General features: G+C 32.4%; 1 protein-coding gene across 3 annotated transcripts in view; it reads left to right on the top strand.

Moving 5' to 3' along the window:
* GRIK2 (glutamate ionotropic receptor kainate type subunit 2) overlaps positions 1–17,605 on the top strand; it is a 358,136-nt gene that overhangs the window by 139,125 nt on the left and 201,406 nt on the right. For all 3 annotated transcript variants that reach the window (XM_057364086.1, XM_057364085.1, XM_057364087.1), the window contains exons 5-7: positions 2,100–2,281; positions 5,712–5,765; positions 8,343–8,516. In XM_057364086.1, the coding sequence (XP_057220069.1) occupies positions 2,100–2,281; positions 5,712–5,765; positions 8,343–8,516 (410 nt within the window). The remainder of the gene's footprint in view (positions 1–2,099; positions 2,282–5,711; positions 5,766–8,342; positions 8,517–17,605) is intronic.

Here is a 17,605-nt window from a genome sequence, read left to right as displayed (position 1 = left end):
TTATAGTGGGTGGCCAAGTGGACTACTGAAGTGASTCATTTAGTAGACTGGAACATATTTTTTTCCCTGCCATAATCCATCTGAACTTTAGAAATGCTGGAAACATGGTGAAATACATAAAAAATTAAAAAATTAAAAATGGAAGTATGTGCTCACTCTAACTATTACTAAAATTAAATATTCTGCGACATGTAGAAGCTAGGAGCAATACTGCACATTAAAAGCTTAAGGTTGCTTTTTATTTCACMTCGGTGAAAGCAGGAGAAAAAAAACATAGCTTTGAAAACCCCTGGAATTTGCTGATGTCTCACATTTAATTTATGTTAAAATATATTTTGAGAAATCTCATTGGTTACTATTTATTATTCACAATTATTGAAGGCATAAATCTTGTGTGCTTGCCTGGACATTTGTACTACCCCAGCACTGAGATCCAGTCAGTGCCCTGAAGAGATGTGCATTCACAGGTTTCCTTCCCCATATTCTCATGCTCAGGTTTCTTTTGTGTTGCCTTGCAATCAATTCTCTATCAGATATATAGGTAACCCCGTGGGCAGACAGTATCATAGAATTCTCCTTGTCAGCTTTTAATTGCTCTAGTATTAATTCCCGAGTCCGTCCGTAAATCTTCTATTTCAGTTTTTGGGGGGATTTTTTTTCTTTCTCTGAGGTAGCTCATAAGATTTATGAACATTACCACTTTTTTTTTTTTTTTTTTTTTTTTTTTTTTTTTTTTTTTTTTTTAATTCTTGAACAGCCCAGTTAGGACCTTGAGGGACTGATATTCCTGGGTAATGCTCTGGAATAGAGCAAAACATGGAAGTTTTGGAATTCTTGGCTTTCATCCACTGCCATTTATTGAGGTTATCTCAGCTGGTTRGAGCATGGTGCTAATAACACCAAGGTTGTAGCTTCARTCCCTATATGACCCATTCAGTTACAGTTGGACTTGATTATCCTATTGGGTTCCTTCCAACTCAGAATATTCTGTGATTCTAAAACTAATTAAACTAAATTTTTAATTCATTAGAGTGTTGGAAGACATCTACTTCAAAATCTGTAGGCSACAAAATACGGTGTCGTTCATTCTGTAGCAAATCTTGGACCTGCAGTAGAAGACCAAAACTTTTGTATTGTATTGGTGAAATCAATGGTGATAGATCACGGAACCTGTCAATTTGTAATTTCTTATGTTTGTTTACTAAAATTTAGTAACTTAAACTTGCTACTCAGAAAAGCAGCATCGTTTTTTCCCTTTCTTTCCATCCCCTCTCAAAGTTCCTTGACACCTTAACTGTCCATCCCACCTCCAAAGATGTAACAAAGTTGATTGGTGTTAACACCTGATAATATGAATAAAGGCATATTAGAGACTCTGCTACTTTGAGTAAACAATGCTTTAAAAGAATAATTTGCAGTCAAGAAACAGCAATCAGTCTTTAACACTTGAATACATAAAAACACTCAGTACTTGTACACAAAACTTGAAGATCACCAGTCACTGTAATGTCTTATACAATCAAATTAATTTCAAAGTCACTTCCACAAATATAGTAAGTTTTGTTCTGGGTTTGATTCCAAAACTTGCACAGTAGTGTAAAGCTGCTTTTGTCTGTTGCTGTTTTTGAAAAATGTTTCAGTATAGAAATATGAGAACAAATTAATGTGGGGATATTCTACAGTGCTGGAATGATTCACAGCTTTGTACATAAACTTGATAAATTAGTTGGGAGACTGGCTAGTCAGATTAAAAATTATTAGTCTGGGATATGGCTTTAATTGAATTAGAGTAATATGTTCTTCGAAGAGGCATTTCATAGTTGCACAGTAATGCTAGAGGAAAATTTGTCTGTCTTAAGGTAATCCTAAATGTGGCTGCTTAATGTCTATTAATGTTAAGGGAAAAGAGCCTTGTGATAAAGTGTTGGGAATGTAGATAYTTAATTTTTCTTTTTAATAACATTTTTGCGTATCAGTTCCAACTTACTGAGAAGAAAAAGAAAATCAGGAAACTGAATGCTTATAGTATGTTCTGTTGCTATCAGTTCAGGTTCTTGTTTTGATAATTTTCTTTTCTTCTGACTYCTGTTTTCTTTAAGGCCTCATTCGATTACAAGAGCTCATCAAGGCTCCATCACGGTACAACCTAAGACTAAAAATCCGTCAGTTACCAGCTGACACAAAAGATGCAAAGCCATTGCTAAAGGAGATGAAAAGAGGCAAAGAATTCCATGTAATCTTTGACTGCAGCCATGAAATGGCAGCAGGCATCTTGAAACAGGTAATCCTCATTTTGCATTAGATGGCTTAATCTTTTTTATCCCTAATAAATATAAGTATTATCCAGTCCTAACGGTATTTAACAAGCAGGGAAATTGTATGTCAGTTTTACCGAGACCTAACTGAAAATCAGCCAAGGATTTCAGAGGTAATTTTATTGGTGACACAAATGGTAGATGCTTTAATTATGCTTTCATAAAGAAACAGATTAATCAGTTTATGTTCAGGAGGAACATGAAGCTATATTAGCCTTTCAACTATGAAGAACTGGTACTTTGAAGAATTGATGCTTTACACATGGTTTTAAATGCTTGGTTAGTGTTATTTTCTATATCAACTCTTTCTGTATGCATTTATTTATATATTTATCTTTATTTGAGGCCTCTAAGATGTGTATTTCCAATCAGACAGTGATATCTGAATATTATATTTCCAAAAGACCACATTAATGTCTTCCATTTAGAGGACAGAAGTAATTGATTTCTTAGAACCATATTCTCTTTGTACAAATTATGGAACTGCAAAACACCCAAGTACATCTTGGTAGGTGCTTTGAAAATATTGGTGCAAGTGAGATGAGTAGGTGATATATAGCAGAATTCCAAATATTTAACTGGCTTAGAGATCATCCTGCCCATATTTTTTTAATTGAACTGTTACTTGCAATAAGGAGGATAGGAAGAATACCTAAGCTAAAATAGTACTCTACATTTCTAATGCATAGCTTTTAGTGACTTTAATTAATTTTTATATTATGTTTTTTAGAAAACTGTAGGGTCTAAATTGAAAATAAAATATATTTAAAAATTGGAAATATGTGTCTCATTAGAGGCACTTATCGGTATTTTTGCAGGTATAATTGAAATTGCTTGCAAGCATACATGTATAATATAATTTCTTTATTGTTCATTGATTGAAGAAAACTTTTATTAATTCCTAATAATTTTTTGAAACTCTGCTGGTTGTTTTTTCTAAACATAACCCAGCCTAGTTATTCTGGATGTTTAGCCCAAATCACTGAATGTAAATTTAATTATTTTAAAAATCTAAACAATGCAGATGGAAAATGTGTTAATGGCAATATTAAGCTGCAATAGCAACAATAACTCTATCAAGATAATATACTGTACCAAATAGTTTTCAGGTGAAAAGAAACTTTTATATCATGGTATACAACATTGTGAAAAAGGTATGGATAGAGGGGAATGGGAACAAAATTAAAAGCATTGTATCTTGAATCATGTCCCATGACCCAAGAGTGAGCATTCAGCCTCTTTAAATCAAATTGTAAACTGTTTCATCAAACTACACTGCTCATCATAAAGGTCATAGAAAGAAGATACAAGAAAAACTCTTTCACACGTGTTTATATCTTTATATAGATTCTGTAGATTTTTACTTTTCTATTCAACAATGCTTTAAATTTGTAGTTCTGAAGCTGAATGTGAGCTCTTCCTGTCAAAATTGACACAAGGGATGYTAAGAATATATTTATTATTTAGTGTTAATATTCCACATATAACAAGGGATTATTGAAAAAAAGTCTTTATATATCCATTTCTGAATTATTAAATGGTCAATTTTTTTCCTGGTAATGGAGGGATGAGTGTGGGKAGACATGACAAGGAGTTGAGCTTGAGAGGGTGATTGAAAGATTAACAATGAAGCTGGAGGAAGAAAACACAAGCTGAAAATAAAGAAAACAATGTACCTTGAGAGCCTAGTGAAATGACAACACTGGTCAAGAATACACAGTGAAGGTAAAAAAAAAAAAAAAAATCCTATCAATCAGACAAGCTTTATTAAATTAAGGCAAATCTCATTGTTATCTAGATCATCGGGCAACCAGGGAAAGCACACATAATTTAAAAGGTTRGGGAAGCAGTGCAATAATGAGAACAGAGAAATTACAGTGTTTGAAGTGGAAAAAGTGAGATCTTTAGTGAAGTGAGAAAATGAAAGAAGGAAGACCTGGAAAAGAGACACACCATTGCATAGCAGAATAAGGAACATGCGTAGGATGCAGAGTAGGGATCCTTTGGAGTATGAAAAACTTTATTAGAAATGGTTATGATGTAGATGAYTGTAAATGTGTTACATATATAAAGATACTTTGGTTTTATTTAGAAAAGTTCTTATAAAAGCTAAGAATGCTTGTGGCTGTAAAGTTGAAGTTGTAATATTTGTGATGGAAGGTGTTTTTCCTGTGTTTAAGAGAATTTAATTGCTACCAGAACACTATACTCGAGCTCTAAGCACTATTGCGGAATTCTAAATACACAAGGACAGGCATTCTTTGGAAAAGCGGTGTGGTCTTTTTCAAAATCTTGTTTAAAATATTGTAAAATCTGCTTTGCAACTGATATTTGGATTAGTTTTAGATTTTTTTTCTTTGGAAAAGAACATATAGACTCATTTCATCAGTTTTCAGACAATGTCACAAAAAGGCTCCCACAGCCTTCAGAATGCTGACAAACCTTTTTCATACAGATTCTAGTATTGTCGCAGTAGTATAATTGTGGCCTTCAGTATCTTTAAGGAAGTTAATCTGGTAGCAACTTGGCAAAGAATTCCATTGATAATTCCTGGAAAGAAAATCTTGCTTACTTGTGTAGCTTTTTTGTAGTGCTAAAATTAGATAAAAATCACTGTAGACACTAAAATGATTGAATAAATCATACTAAGGAAGCCTTTGTGCAGAGCATGAAGATAAATGCTTTTCAGGAGAAAATGTCCTTAATGAATGAATGTGATGAGACATAGCTTCTCTTCTAAAAATTTTTGGGTTTTTTGCAGTTGAGAGGAGAGCATGAACTTTGAAATGCACAGTTTATCAAAAACTCCTTGGTATTATATAGTTAGCAAGAGCGATAAAGATACTTGATAGATACCTGAATTTATAAGGTAACTCTACTTAATTTTTATTTAAGTAGTATCTCCCTTGCTGTTCAAAATTTGACTCAAGAATTTTCTTACGTGGTTGGAAAAATGTGCACATGCRTAATATAAGCTTGGGTCCTTCTTTTAAATGTATGGTATTGCTCATCAAAATAGAAAAAAAATGTTCTTATTAGGTAATTCATTTTAAGAGAAAGGTTCAATAATGAATGAAAATATTGCCGACTCAAATTTTGTATTGTAGCTTAATGTATCTATTAGTATGTAAAAATACAAGCCTTTTTCGCATTTACTGCACTAAACAGTCTAATAATATTCTTTCTATCAGAAGATCTGGTTCATAAATTCCTTTAATAGTCAGTAATCTTCTCTAACTGCCAAGAAATGWCTTGCTTGACCTAATTTTAGTATAATTCCAACCCTATAGTCTGATCTTAGTAGTGTTCTTTTGCAGCATTTCATTTGCAATGTAAGTGTGATAAAAATRTATTATGTGGCCTCAGAAACATTAATCTTTTGTTTATTTTTTCAAGGCTTTAGCTATGGGGATGATGACAGAATACTATCACTACATCTTTACCACACTGGTAAGTGGCTTGCAAAGGACGTAGTGATGGGGACATCAAACAAAGAYGTTATTTTGCTAATTATATTACTTAATAAAGTGAAAAAGGTCTCTCTGGAATGGGGTATGAGTGCAAGATGTTTTCTTTGCTGAGTTTTCTCACTCTCAGTGAAAACTCATCAGGATGGTTAATTATTGCTCAACAGCATGCTCTGGAAACTGATAGACCTGGGAAAGAAAGTGACAGTAGCACTGCAGTTTTTAACTGTCAAGGAGACTTCAGTGTATAATTTATAAGTCATTGTTTATTTTTTGCATTTTGTCTTTTATATCTTTTAGTTATTTATCTGTGAAGAATATGGCATTTTCAATTTTACCCATCTATTCCATATTTTTAATCTCACATTTTACAAGGTAGTTCTTTGTCATATGATTCATGAATAATGTGGTGTGAATCTTAGCAGCATTATATTTAACAATTCACATGAGTTTTTTAGGTGCATGAATTATGCAATATTCTTTGGTGTCCATYGTGAATATAACTTAAAAGAAATTTGATCATTCTTGGATCTATCATTCACAATAAATGAACGTTTAAAATCATACAAAACATAACCAACTTGTCTGTGAAGTGCTTTTTCCTGCTCAGCACAGCTAACCAAGAAGCTTTTTAAAAGTTAATAAAATAGTATTCTAGAGACTACAGTTCTGCACATTTCTGTCTCGAATTTGCATTCAATTTTATCTAATTAGATTGCAGCTCATTAAATTTCTTAAAAGAAAAGTATGAGACAAGTGTGAGACAGATGTCCTTTGGCAAAACCATGCTTGAAAGGACCCATTTAAAGTCACATACATGCTTAAGTTCTTATGAAAATGAATCCTTTGTGGTAGAGCCCACCTCAGAATCACAAAACAGAAGTTCACGGAAAGTATTAACGTGAAACAGTTGAAYAGAAAGCAAACGAATATGGGAAGTTCAAAGGCAAACCCTGCACAAAACACCTATCTTATTTTAGAAGGGTRAATTGTTCTATCATTTACATGTTTAAGATTGCATGCAATAGAATTTCCCTCAATAAATAGGTTTCTCTCCATAATAATGAATTGTTGATGTTTTAATATTTATTTTATTTATAAGAGTTTTATTTTGCTATTGATGGAAGTTGTTTAGCTGTCCATTGGCATTGAAGTTTTCCTTTAAAAGCTCTGTTTAAAAATCAGAATTTTCTGTCATTCTAATTTACTTATTAGAACATCAGATTTTCTATGGAGACAAGAATATTWTATTGACTTGGGACTATCAAGAGATAATTTACTATACACAAATATATAATATATTTTGATTTTGCAATGTAGCTCTGGAACTTGCATCAGAATTTAATTGTTTTGATATATTAATTGCTTCTTTCCTGACATAGTGAAAGTTCTGTCAAATAAATTTTCCAGTCACAGTGTTTACAACAGTCTTCTGTGTAATCTCATCTTGATTGATTCAGGATCTAATGCACTAGCTCATTAATACACTGACCTGTGTGCATTTGTAATATATGCATAATAATATTGTGTATATTTATTGCATTCCAGTGTAAACACGAATGCGTTTGGATTAAAAAAATTACATCCAAGGTTGTGACTTCTTGCACAGTAAAAACCGACAGATATTTTGAAAGAGAAAGATGTAACATAGTTCTAGTTATGTTCAACATTTCCTTTGCAATAAAATGTATTTCTTTGCAAAGAGGAGGTGGGTTAGGTTATTTTAAATGAATCTTGACACCTGCATATCTTAAATATGTATGGGAAATGATATCATAATTCCCATGTTCAAAACTTGATCTTAGACCTGAGTTTCCTGAAGTCAAGCTGTTTTTGCATTGCTTCTTAGAATTTGATGAAAACACAAGGACAACCTTGAATGCCTTTTCTTGAGATAAAATTTGATATTTTTTTTACTTTTTATTAATTATATTTGCCTCTTTGTGTATTTGAGGGCTAAATGTGCAAACACCCACATATATTTAAAAAATATCAATTGGAAAAAAATATTMTTGCAAAGATAAACTCCTAATCAAAGGCATGTCCTATTTTTGGAAGTCAGATGGCAGTGAAAAATATTTTTGATTAAATTTAAAGCCGTGTTCTTTTCCCCTTGTCCCTGCTGACCTTCAACCACACTCCCAGTCCACTCCCCTCCACTAATTTATCCTCCTAATATTAACATGTTTAAKTTTCACTTAGAGTACCAGGAAACTCTTATTCAGTTTATTTTATTATTGAATGTCTGTGTGATTTCTGGTAAGCTCAAGAACCAGCAATTAATATTAATATTTAGAAAYTGGCAATAATATTTTAGCTTACTGTATTATTTTAGCCTACCTAGCAGCAGATACAGTTCTGTAATTGGACTAGCATTTCCAGAAAGTCTGTTCTTCCTCTGAGAATCAGATTATTCCCACTGTAAGGGCTTGCTCACAGACACAGACCCCGAGACAAGCATAAACAGCACTGAGAAATTACCATGCTCTCATCTGGAGAGATGGTCCAATGACTGAAATAGCATTGTATTACGGCATTTATACAATGGTAATTTTTTCAGGACCTGTTTGCCTTGGATGTGGAACCCTATCGGTACAGTGGTGTTAATATGACTGGATTCAGAATTCTAAACACGGAAAATACCCAGGTGTCATCCATCATTGAGAAGTGGTCCATGGAGCGCTTGCAAGCACCCCCAAAGCCTGATTCAGGTTTGCTGGATGGATTTATGACGGTATGAATACCAGTATTTGGTTCCTCTTTTTATTTTGTATGTTACTAGAAGTTTTTAGAGGTATATAACCAAATATTATTGTAAACAGGAGTCAGAGAGTAACGGTGGTTTTTCTGTTATTATTTTACAGATTGAATAAACAAGTATATTAACTTTCTTTCAAAATTACCCATACTGTTTTTTTCAAATTATAATTATATAATTAGGATTATATAATTACAATTATATAATTACAATTATATAATTAAAAATATAATATTAATATCATATTCTAAATATCAAATTCACCTCATCCATATTTCCTGAATTTGCTGGTCAAAATTTTTTATGGGACAAAAGTCAACCTAATGACAATTGTCTCATTCTCTGTCTTTTCTGTCATATTAATTTAAAAGTAATTAGTTAATAATGTGTACTTTTAAATTTTTCATAAATCTTGTTTTTAAATATTTTATGATTATTATTAGCAACACCTTATTACTATCAATTCTACTCTCTGTGTCTTCAGATTAATCTAATTAATTAATCTGGTTCTTTATTTTTGTTTATTTCCTTCCATTGYCAGTATTCTTCRGCCTTACTTCAGTTTATAAAAAAATCACAATTCTATTCCYGCAAATAAACTTTCATTGCTAGGTTTTGGTGAGTTTCTCCTTATTATTCCATCATACAGTTCTTTAAAAGTTATATTGTTCATTTCCCYAAGTAATTTCAAACAAGCAAACAAACCCCCTAAAATCTAAAAATTGTGTGAAGCATGCTTCTGGATTATATATAGCTGCTACTAATTATTGTAAGTCATTGTTTCATGATTCCTTGTTTGCATGACTAATTTTTTTCTATTTTTTATATTTTTACTTTTTTTAAATTTAAAATTTTTATCACTTCTTCTCATTCATTTTAGCTGTATGTTTTATGTATTAATCAAAGATGTAACTGATCTTTAACCTTTGGATATTTTTCACAAACCATAGTGATGGTTACTTTGTAAGAACATAGGGCAGTGGTGAAAAAATAATGGAATAATAAATACTGGAATAGAGTTCTGTGGGCCAGTTGCATGTTTTTCATCTCCTGTGGTGCTGTAAACAAAATGCTTTTCTCAGAAAAGCTTCTGATGTGAGGCAGAAACCTATAATTGCTAGTATATGAGTGTGGAAGAATAATACTTTACATCATTATTTTGCCTCAGGATAGAAAAGTATAAAAAAGTGCATGAAAAACACAGTGTCTTCTCTTCTGGACCCTTAAGGGCCTTCTGTGCTCCAAGTGGAACCAAGTGTTCATACAGACYGTGATGAATATTTTATGGTCATTATTTTTGTTGATTAAGCATCTAAATGTTGATTACCTGGGTTTTAAATACCTGAGAGATGCAGATAAATTAAAGGGCTAATGATCTTGGCAAGAGTTACAAGATTACAGAGCTCTTATTATCTGACCCTTAAATACCTAAAAAACAATCACAGTATGYCCATTTGGAAGGTGTGAAAGAAAGTCACATCATGACATCATTGCACAATGCTCTTTCTGTGCTCAGAATAAAATAATCCATTTTATTGACTTATTATCAATGAAGTTGTAAAGTCAGTTAAATGTATAAAATTTGACTTTCATGTCACCGTTGTTCATGTGTATTTAAAGTCAGAAATGCACTTGGTAATCAAAGACTCCTCRCAGATATTGTTGCTATGGAATACTCTGAGATGGGCTGGACTGGAAATGTGTTTTATTTTCACTGGGTAATAAAGGCTACAGCTTGGTCAGAAAAAAAATTAGCAAGAAGACTATTTAATGGGAATGCATTCAACTTGAACCACATAGCTAAATGCCATTTAATCAGGTATTAAAACACCTGAAATTCATGCCAAATAAAAACCCAAGGCTCCTATAAAGCATTTAGAGACCTCAATGAGGACTAGCTCCTTTTCTGCTGGTGTAAAACCAGGCAGTTATGGATTGCAAAGTTTTTAGGCTCCAGTGGTATTTGTGTAAGGTACTTCTACCCCTGACTTTTTCACCATATTGACTTTGCTCTTCTGTTGGTTAGAACTATCAATATAATTCTGACATTGCTTATTTGTGATTCACAGAGTTCCCAGTCTTGATTGCTGTTCCTAGGTCTTGCCTGAAGACTTTTGTACAATATAATTTTCCTCATTATTATCTTATTTTTAGTATCCCAATATAATAAAAAGTAGTTATAAAATTTCATCTCATCTCCTTGGAATGTTCCAAGTCAGATTTTCAAGCGTGAATTCTATTGAGTTCAATTATGATGCTTTTTCCTTTGTTTCTAGGCTGTTCCTCAGCACAACTCAGAAAAGGGTGTTGGTTTAGCACACCTGAGGGGAAAAGTGATCGAAACTGATTTTTCAATCACATTGCACTCTCCCCTTAGGATTTCTTAAGTATTTCTTTGTACTTCTTTGTATGGACTTTGAAAAAAAAAATCTATTTGGTCAATGCTATAATATTAAATAATTATATTAATAAATGTTTACTTGTCTGTATAAAAAAGAAACTAAATACATTCTATGATTTATGAGAATAACTGCAGTACAATTGGCTTTGTTTTTTCCATGATTTCAGGAAATCTGTAGAAATGTTGAAAATCACTTGATGTGTTGTGTCAAAATATACACACTTTCTTTACGCAGACTTCTTAAGATAAAAGGTGTGCGTGCATAAATATTTATAAAATATGATTTCTATTAAARACTATACTAATTTCTATTAAAGACAAAATGTGAATATACTTTTAATATGATACATAGAAGGCCTGAGGAAGTCTCAGTGCTCTTTATTAAAGAGATTTTTCTATCATTCACATACTAGTAGATCTAGTTTGTTCTTTTGATGTTTTCTTTCATTCTAATATCTGAAGATAATCAAAATGGTACTTACCCTTATAACAGAGAAATAATAATCTAAATGTGTTGCTATTCAAGTACATTCATATCTTTTTATCTGTCAGAGACTTGTGCAGAAATGCACACATGGTATGGCTTACTAAGCTAATTAAATAGTTATATTTTTTTAATGGTCCTTTTTACTTTAAGTATTCTCAGCAGTCTTGTATTTACTTTGACCATTGTTTTTGCACCACCGTACTTTTACTAACCAGAAAGAAAGAAAATATAGTGCTTATAAAAGTAAATATCACATGAAACTGGGACATGCTATGGCTGTTTTTTCTCATAATAAAAGTACAGGAATTTGTTAATGATAATTTTGCCACRGGTAATAAACCATGCCTTAAAAATATTGCAGAAGAGCCAAAAATCAAACTGTTCCAATACTTTATCTTTTTTCTTAGTAGAATTAACTGTATCTAACATTTCATTATATATTTCTCATTGTCTTCTTGTTTCTTCTTGTTATTTTGGTGAAGAAGTTCAAAGGAAACAAAGAAACAAAGAATGCATTTTTGCTCACTTTGAATTTGAATCTGGGGGCTTTTTTTCAGACTAGGAAAACTTTTTAATTAATTCTCACTTGATCGTGCACTTCCTGACTTTTTTATTCTGCAATACATAAAAGTGAGGGTTTTTTTTTTTTTTTGGCTACTTACATATTTCCAAACAAAATCCAAAATGGCTCTACTTTGCCAGAATCAAATGGGCAAATATCCGTTCATTTATGCATTTCTCCGGTTTTCATCACTCAATCTTACTTTGTTAGCAGTTCAAAAATCCTTTTATAAAAAGTTAAATTCCAGACAGGGTGGGTTGCAAGCCTGTGAACCTTGTGTTATCAGATTCCTAAACAACTTCTCACTAGACTGAGGTTCTTGAAACAATTCTCTGATATATGATGTACTCATTACTGTTATTTTCCAACAACTTTGTACTGAATTCTGWAATTTGAAAGTGATTGGTACTCAGAAACCACTTAAACAGGATGAAGTATATTAATAAAACCACACTATTTTTCAACCAGGTTATGATTTCTCCTTGAAAAGTGGACTTATAGGTTAATAAAACCCCCAATCAAGCCAGAATGAAATAAAATTATTTAGTTTATGTAACATCAGCTGGTTTTTCTCCTTTAAAAGCTTAGATTTGCCAGAGTTTGTCCTTATTTTAGCCTGGACTAAAAAAAAAAAAAAAAAAAAAAATTGAATTTTCCTGCAAAATGGAAAAATTATGCTTAATTATAGCGACGACATTTTTGTAAAATTCTAATATTATTGTCATCTGTACTGTACAAGTATAAAAATATTCCAGAAAACAGAGGGGGAAAATACTGTTCTAAAGAAACATGACTTTGGTATATTTCACTTATTGAGTCTGCACATGTATTACACCAAAAGAGGAAAAAACCCAAAAACCCTGAGCATGAATACACTTCCACATTTATAAATGACAACCATGATTCACACCGAGCAAAATAGAGCATAAATAATGTGTTATGATTTCAGAATTCTTTTACTCTACAACTACTAATCTTCACAGTTTTCTGTGCCTCAAGTCAGAATTTAGCATGCATAATTAATATGACCTAACAAGCCCTGCTGCTTAATTAACATAAAGTTTTCCTTACTAATTGCTTTTGCCTATCATCCAGTTTAGCTATCTGCTTTCTTCTTATATAGAAAAGAGTGTATTTTTTTTTCTATTCTGACTATTAATTCTATTCTTTAATGCCCACTTTAGTAGCTGTCTATGGGAGGTGCAGCGAAGCACTGTGGTATTTGTTGAATGCAGGAGTTCAAGTCAATATTTAGGTGTTTTCCCCAGAAAAATCAGTTTGCCACTGACACTTTTTGTGTGCTGCCTGGCAGAATGGGGCAATATTTAGATGAGCAGTTTTTTCACTCCTAATGATCTTGTTTAGTTTTTCACCTTTTCTGTCTTTTTATTTTTTTTTTTAATTAATTAAATACTGTAGGTAAGATTGTAAAGAATTTTTTACATATCCAGAATGGATTTATGATTCACTTCTACAATGTGATTTTCATTTAGTTGAAAAAAAGGGAGATKAAATTTTATTAATAAGATTTTGAAATTTTTAAAGTTGGTGTATAGACTTCCTTGGATAAGGAAAATAGATTCAATATTTTCTTTAAGTACATAACATAATAGTAAATAAGTTACAAGGATCATGATGAGAGATTCTAATACCCTCATAAATTGTCCTTAATTGAAGGAATGCACAAATGCATTTACTCACAGAGGTGCCTAGAAAATTCATTTTGAAGCTAAACATTTTAAGGGATACAGTAAAAATCCTGAAGTTATAATTCCTTTGGTATTTGAGAATGGAAATGAAAGASAGTATAATATTGGATTTGTAAATGTGTAGGTATTTTTCCCTAATTAGATCTCCATATTTGCACACCTAAAGACTCAAGGGGCACATTATATTCTTGTTCTCTTTTTCCCCTGATTGTAAGAAAGCTTCCAGTAAGCAACCTTTCTATGTATAAACCTTATGCCTGTCTTGTAAAATCTAATTTGTCTGAATGTTCACTTTCTTAGCTTTGTGGGTATGTTAGTTTAATATTGTCAAAAGTTTTGTTGAATCCAAGGTCAAGGCAAAGAATTGCTTAAAAAGTATGGTCAAACAGTGGCTATAGATGGACAATTATGTATTTTCAGTTGCATTAAATCACTGATTGATTGATTTAATCACATCATTAAATCAATTAGTGTTTAAAAACCCTAAAACTTTATAAGGGATTGGACCAACGCATGAAGACCATATTGAATGGCCACCTGTAATCACGTGAAAGAACACTTCAATGAAGAGACTTCTTTGGCTTACTTTTGCTAAAGGTTTTTAAATCACATTAAAACTAACTTTGTTAAGCYACTGCTGTTGAAGAGTCTATCATTTTTAGAATTATAAAATTTGGAGAAGATTAAGAAAGTAATAATATTGAAACCATGACAATTGAATTTGAAAGAATTATCTGAAACATAAAAATATGAAATTGGAAAAAAAGATTCAGTTATTTTACCATGATATAATCAAGTTTTAATGATGTTTTTAATAAAAGATATAAATAATTCCCATGTCAGGTAATTGGACATGAAAAGTACTGGGGGCACTCTTATAMTGCTCTAAAGAAAAATATGCATTTCCCATGTTCTTACACTCTACTTAACAACAAGCAAATAAACAACTACAAAACACTCCAAACAAAAGCTCAATCCAACCAACCAAGACAAAATAAACCCACCCYGTCAAATCCCAATAATTTTAATCGAGGTGTCACTAATCCTTTTTAATCAAGGCTTAGGTAAACAGCAKGAGCCAAAAAAAGTGTGAATTAAAAATAAAAAGTGATGCTGTGATAAGTGTGGGTATTAGAATTTAACCAAATAGAGTTAAAATGATGTTGTTAATTACTGACTCAAGAAATCGGGGAGATGCAAAACAGGAAATATACTCTATTAGTATTGTTTTGTATATTTAGTTCAATATATTTTTTAAACCAATTATGTTCTACCCTGGTTTCATAGTTTCTTGAGTAGTGTTCTCCAAAATTCATTGTTTTGCATACCTCATTAAGGAAGAAAAAAAAAAATCTTGGTGTAATTCAGGGTTTTCTGAATAGAAAGTAATCCTGAAGCTTGGCTGACACTATTTATCTTTGATGTCAGTATTTTCAGTGACAGCACAAACTGTTGAATGGCTTGATAAAAATTAGTCATTTAGTTTCCCTAATGCTGAAAGGAGATTTGTGAAGCTGCAATCTCTTATCTACACATAACAATATGGAAATAACAGTTATATTTGAAATAGCTTATTAAATAATAACTTAGTAACTGTTATCAGGCACTGTRACTGGACAGAAGGATTTGGTGAGAATAAGGTGCTGTTAAGATTCCTGACCAATAAAAATAAAAATAAATGCATGTTACAGAAATACAGTTCTAGATTCTGATTTTGAGCTTCAAAGAGGATATCTTGTTATGTAGACAGCTTTGTAATTATCCCTTTAGCTAAAAGAATTTTCTGGTTTTGCTGATGAGATGTGTTTAGTAACAGTGTAGCAGCAAATATGTACTTCAAAGGAAATACTAAACAATTACTCATTACTGCTTTACAAGCTAAGAATCTCCCCTAGGCACAGTTAATTTCATGAGTTTAGGGACTATGCAGAATTTCATGCTGTAAGATRTTTTAGAAATGATTTGTCAGCTATTTTGAGAATTAATTGCATTATTAAATATTTGAGTACTGTATACAGTAGCTTTTAGTATTTTAGGAGACAGGATAGATCAGAAACCTATGATCCTACCCTACAGGAAAGGTATGTCCAAGTGCTCTRTAGCATTTAGCAGAAATTGCAGTTTCTCTCCTATGGAAGATTTCATTTAATTCTTCCAGATGTGGTCTGAGGATGTACATATATATTTATAAATATASTAAGATTACCATTGATTTATATAATGCTTTTATGTTAGAAATCTGCGCACTGATGCATCTATAAGGCAATAGAAGGAATTCAGTACAGCAGCAAATAGAGAAATGGCAGAGCTKGTGCAACCTGCAGGATCTCCCACACAGTGTAGCAGAGTAGCTGAAGCATAGGTTGCTTTTTGGAACAGGAACCCGAGTGCCTTTGCTCAGGAAATATGCAAGAGTCTGCACCTCCTGAAATTTAAAATCTGAGGACTGCAAGTAAGTAACCACAATCTGTCAAAGATTATGTTTCTACAGAAGGGCAATGAAGCTRGTGAAGGGTCTGGAGGGCTGTTTTTATGAGGAGTGTAAGAGAGAGCCGGAGTTGTTTAGCCTGGAGGAAAGGAGGCTCAGGGGAGACCTTACTGCTCTCTGCAGCTGCCTGAAAGGAGGCTGTAGCCGGGTGGGAGTTGGTCCCTTCTCCCAAGTAACAAGCAACAGAACGAGAGGAAATGGCTTCAAGTCATCCCAGAGGAGGTTTAGATTGGATATTTGGAAAAATTTCTTCCCAGAAATGGTGATCAAGCAGTGGAACTGCCTGCTTAGAGAAGCAGTGGAGACACCATCTCTGGAGGCACTTAGGGACGTGGCTTAGTGCTGGATTAATKATTGAACTGGATGATATTAATTGTCTTTTCTAACCTAATCAATTATATGATACTATGTAGATATTTTTCTTAGTATATGCATTCTGAAATTAATTYTAATGGTTTATTTATACACTGTTTATTGTAACTTTTCAGGAAAAGTGAACCAAAAGAAAGAATACTTTTATACTATTTCTTTGCTGTTATTTTTAGAATTTACCTTGGGGGGCAGAGTAACTAGAGCTGCTGATCAGTGGACTGCAGGAATGAATAACTCTAGGAATCATTACRGCCACACTTGTAGGATGTGGAATGGTGACAGTATAGGCATGCTAGGTTAAGCAGCAGCATAAATAATATAATTTATGGAGAAAAGCAACCATCAATTTAGCCTTTACTGTGTGCTTATCAGCTTCACAGTGGCACTGCCTGCTGGGACCAGCAATGTACTACACTTAATAGTGACGCTTAAAAGTATATTCCGGGGAAAATCCTGGTCCTTTAGAAATCAGTGTAGAGGAAATTTGACTAACCTTTAGCTTGCTACATGCAATCCAGGCTCAGCGTAAGCAGATAAAGAGCTACCATTTAAAAATTTGTTTTAAAGTGGAGTATTAAACACTACATACCATAATGGAGCAGAAAAGAGTGAAAATCATATGTAAATATTTGTCTCTGAATATCCAAGTGGTTATTTTGGATTTACTTTGGTAGGCTGGAACAGTCTTCATTCATTATATATTAAAATGAATATATTAAAATAAAAAAAAATATTAAAACAAAAAAAATATGTTATTTCTGTCTGTTGCTAATTAATACTTATTAATTACTAGACCAGTTGACATAGCGGATAGAAAAAAAAAAAGCTTCTGGGGATACCATTTTTTCTGCTGAAGACCTGTAAGTGTATGTGCTTGAATTTTTGCCTTTTCCTTCCTTTCACCATTTCCAGAGGTGTATAGATTTATCTAATAAGAGATATTACTCCTCTTAATTTTTGCTTGTGTCCTTAAGTCACAGCACACTTTCTGCTTTTAAAGGAGTTCATAAAATACATGTTGACTTCATGGGGACTTGCATAAATAT

The sequence above is a fragment of the Malurus melanocephalus genome, unplaced genomic scaffold, assembly GCF_030028575.1.
Source record: "Malurus melanocephalus ecotype Western Australia unplaced genomic scaffold, MMel_1.1 scaffold_35, whole genome shotgun sequence".
NCBI lineage: Eukaryota > Metazoa > Chordata > Aves > Passeriformes > Maluridae > Malurus > Malurus melanocephalus.
Note: the sequence above shows the minus strand (reverse complement) of the source record. Positions and strands in the feature narration are given on the sequence as shown.